The sequence below is a fragment of the Nanorana parkeri genome, unplaced genomic scaffold (assembly GCF_000935625.1).
Source record: "Nanorana parkeri isolate BGI_ZX_2015 unplaced genomic scaffold, ASM93562v1 scaffold598, whole genome shotgun sequence".
NCBI classification, from domain to species: Eukaryota; Metazoa; Chordata; class Amphibia; order Anura; family Dicroglossidae; genus Nanorana; species Nanorana parkeri.
This window is the reverse complement of record NW_017306866.1, coordinates 669,658-673,803: the sequence shown is the minus strand read 5'-3', so window position 1 is coordinate 673,803 and position 4,146 is coordinate 669,658. Positions and strand designations below refer to the sequence as shown.

At 40.0% G+C, this 4,146-nt stretch overlaps 1 protein-coding gene across 1 annotated transcript; it reads right to left on the bottom strand.

Annotated features, from left to right (window-relative positions):
* Positions 1-602: 602 nt before the first annotated feature.
* Positions 603-2,958, bottom strand: LOC108792081 (vomeronasal type-1 receptor 4-like). The gene is made up of 2 exons (XM_018562764.1): positions 2,916-2,958; positions 603-1,573 (listed from the first exon to the last, which is right to left on the bottom strand). Exons 1-2 carry the CDS (start codon positions 2,956-2,958, stop codon positions 603-605), a joined length of 1,014 nt encoding a protein of 337 aa, XP_018418266.1.
* Positions 2,959-4,146: the final 1,188 nt, after the last annotated feature.

The window sequence follows — 4,146 nt, the reverse complement described above, 5'->3', positions numbered from 1 at the left end:
AGACAGCTACTTAGCTATCTAATTCAGCTCACTTTCCAGTTCAGCTATGTTGTATTATATTATATTCATATTATATTATATTCACATTTGTGTTCACTCTTCAGAATCCTGAGCCCCACTTTAATCAGGTGGGCATCCCCTCAACTGCTGATAAAAGGCTGCACAGACTGTGCATTAAAAACTACATTAAAAAACAAATAAAACTCCCTTTTCCAGGTGCCGTTCCTAGAACCGGTCTAAAATCCCATGCATCAATCTATATGTCTTCATTGACAGTAATAGTCCCTTGTGTCCACACGTGTCAGTGAATTACTGCTCGATGTACCTTTGGTCTTCAAAGGACTTTTTGAAGGGCTCTTCAAGCCTTGTAGATGAGGATATTTTTTGTTATATAGAAAGGTTTCATACATTAGCTTAACTTTGCATTTAAGAGAAAGGATTGGTTGGTTGAAGTGATGCCAAGAGCATCTCTGTAGTGCATTAAGCGGTGCATTTGTGATCATTGCAAAAGCCACTGTTAAATTATTTTGTCTATTTGTGTACAGGAAAAGTTAACTTTTTTGAATAGTTCTTTTACTTTGCTCTACAGCTGCCACTTCTAGTTATGCTGTAATACAATACACATTATTATTGCTCGATAAAACATTTGGAGAATGTCTTTGTTTATATAAGTATAAGCAGGTAATCTGCAGTTTGGGGTTTGTTGTTATTATGACTATGGGACTCAAAGATGCATAACAGCAAGCTACAAATACCCGAATATCATTGATGTCAGTACTTACATAAGGTAAAGTTAATGTATAGATCCATAAAGAGATATCTAATCCAAAAAACACAACATAATGGGCTACCAATAAAACAACAACTCTTGAAGCCCTATCTTTAGATGATCTCCTTTGGGGTTTGTTCAAACTCTTTATTTTTCTCATACTTTTTTCATGGTTAAACAAAGTTAAAACAATGTAGCTGTTTGCTACAATCATTATAGTCACGAAAAACAAGTCTCGAACAGTGTAAAAAATTCCATTGGCAATATAAGATAACTGATTTACAAAATCTGCATCGCAATATATGAGACGAAGGGAATATAGTGTGGATGTGTTTTTCCTGGCATGAGCATTCATAACAAAGATAGGGTATATTGAGAGATTTGTAATGCAGAAGACCAAAATGATTATATATAGATTTTTTGACACTTTTTGTTTGAGATATACCCAAAGCCCTGTCATTGGGGCAATAAGAATACATTGGTGGCAGCTCAGTAAACAGGTAACACATATAGACATTGCCCTATTAACTCTATAGGTATATATGGAAACTTTGCATTCCGAATCATCAAACAGATTCTCAACACCAAGAGCATTCAATGTCTGTGGAATAACACGTGCTATGACAATCAGAAAATGATTAAATGACATCACTGTCAATATTATGTTATTTGATAATAATTTTCTTTCCTTTATTCTTAAATAGGTAAATTGCACTAAAATAAAGACATTTCCTGGGATCCCTATTATCATCAAAAGCATAAATGCAGCAGCCTTGAGTATTTGGCTGGTGTCCATGGAAATATCTGCAAAGATAAAAAAGTTAGATATTTTAGATACACTAAAAATAAGAGGATAACAAAACAGACAAGGACTAAAAAAAGAACTGGCAAGATTACAGAAGATATAAGTAGGGATGAGCGAAACTGAGAGTTTTCGCTTTGCCAAAATTTCTTCAAAAATTCAGGACATTTTCGTGAAATTTCACCATCATTGACAAAATGCATTGGAGTAAATGTGCAGGATGGGGGGTGAAATTAAGGTTGCAATGGGCTTTAAAAGGCTCCCTAGGTTAGGAACGCTGATTTCAGCTGTCTTGGATCTGTTCCTGTGTCCACAAAAATGGACCCCTTAACATGATTTTAGATCATGGCATACTGTCATAATTACCAATTTCTTGCTTGCATATTGTTATTAGTTCCAATTTCTTCCCTGTGTATTGTAATGTTTGTTGGTTTGCTGCCAACATATGGTAATGATCACCTGTTTGTTGCTCTTATATTCTCATAATTTCCAATTTGTTTTACACATATTTTCATAATTCCATTTTCTTTCTTAGTAGTTCCAAGATTGCCTGTATTTGCCAATTTATTCTCACAACTGCCAATTTATTATCCATGTTTTGTAATGACTGTTATTTGTTGCACACGTGTAGTCATAATTGCCTGTTTCATGCCCGCCTATTGTCATGATTGCCTGTTTGAGAGTAATGCAAGGGATATGATATAATATGATATGCATGGGAAACACGATTGTCCATTTCTTGGCCACATATTATCTTGATTGGCCATTTATTACCCATATATATTTTAATGACTGCCCATTGGCTTCTCACTACATAAACAGTTACTAAACGTTTGAACCCTCTGCAATATGGCATTATGAGATGATTGCTAGGGGTGGCTTAGGGGGCCATCACAAGGCTTGTAAAGCAACAAGGGAAAGTAAACAGTGACGCATGGTGAAATTATGGTGAAATATATATTTATATGTTTTATAATTTCACCAATCATCACTGTTTACCTTCCCTTGTTGCTTTACAAGCCCTGTGATGGCTCCCTAAGCCACCCATTTTGACTTAAAATCAATTTTGCTCTAATATAAGGAGTCAGTGAAACTAGACCAACACGGATCTTTTTCTGTGGTACCTTTGGCATAATTTTAGACTTTAAGAGGACACACAAATCTTATGTGAAGTATGGCTAACATTTTATGATGCAGTAGCATTTCTATTTACGCTAGCCATATAAATATTTGATGGAATGATCCATTAAGGGTGGTGTCAAAAGAAGAATGAGATTGATGAGAGCCTGCACTGACCCCCCTAGAGCCCGCACAGCCCCCCCCCTTAAACCCAGCACAGCTCACCTGGAGACATCAGAATGAGATCTGCTGTGGCCGCACCTGCCATTCTCACTCACTGAGCACCTGGCGCCCGCACTGACCACCTGGAGCCCTCGCTGACCACCTGGAGCCCTCACTGACTACCTGGAGCCCGCACTGACCACCTGAGAGGATGCACTGACCACTTGGAGCCCACACTGACCACTTTGAGCCCTCACTGACCACCTGAGAGGCCGCACTGACCACCTGAGAGGCCGCACTGGCCACCTGTGAGGCCGCAATGACCACCTTGGAGGCTGCACTGACCACCTGTGAGCAAACGCTGCTCACCTGGAGCCCTCACTGACATCCTTGAGCCCACATTGACCACTTGGGGCCCTTACTGACCACCTAAGGCCTGCGCTGACCATCTGGAGCCCACACTGACCACCTGGAGCCTTCACTGACCACCTAGAGCACTCACAGACTACCTGGAGCCTGCACTGACCACTTGGAACCTGCACTGACCACCTGTGAGGCTGCAATGACCACCTGTGAGCCCACGCTGCTCACTTGGGAGCCCTCACTGACATCCTTGAGCCCACATTGGCCACTTGGGGCCCTTACTGACCACCTAGGGCCTGCGCTGACCATCTGGAGCCTGCACTGAGCACCTGGAGCCTTCACTGACCACCTAGAGCCCTCACTGACTACCTGGAGCCCGCACTGAGCACCTGAGAGGATGCACTGACCACATGGAGCCCACACTGACCACTTTGAGCCCTCACTGACCACCTGGAACCCTCACTGACCGCCTGAGAGGCCACAATTTTAAATGAACTCTGTATAAACCTGAAGGCAAGCATACCTGATAGGGACTAACTAACTTCTCCCCACCTTATTCAAAACAAAACAAAATTTTTTGCTTTGAATACAAGTTAACAATGAAATTACCTACTGTTTTTTGTTTTTTTAAAGACTGTGCACTTTCATTGTATCTATTGCTATTTGTATAGACTGTATATGTATTAGAATATAGTAATATCAAGAGTGACAACACAAAGGCTGATTATAGGAAGCAAACACATTCAGATGTTGAAGACAGCATTAGAGGCTTGCAAATTAAGAACAGGCAGCAAGGTGAGGAACAGTAAATGTAGAACTAGAAATGTGTTGCTAACAGACAGTTTTTATATTATGATAAAGAAATAAAGCAAGTGATTCTAAAACCTACATCTATCAAAAGCACATCTTCAAAAAAAATACTGCCATCTGG

What these genes read in the sequence shown, in the direction of transcription:
- LOC108792081 (XM_018562764.1), bottom strand. Translation starts at nt 2,958, where the DNA reads ATGGCAGGTGCGGCCACAGCAGATCTCATTCTGATGTCTCCAG. An exon ending in TCTCATTCTGATGTCTCCAG is followed by an intron (nt 1,574 to 2,915) that starts GTGAGCTGTGCT and finishes TTATCTTTGCAG; the next exon opens with ATATTTCCATGGACACCAGC.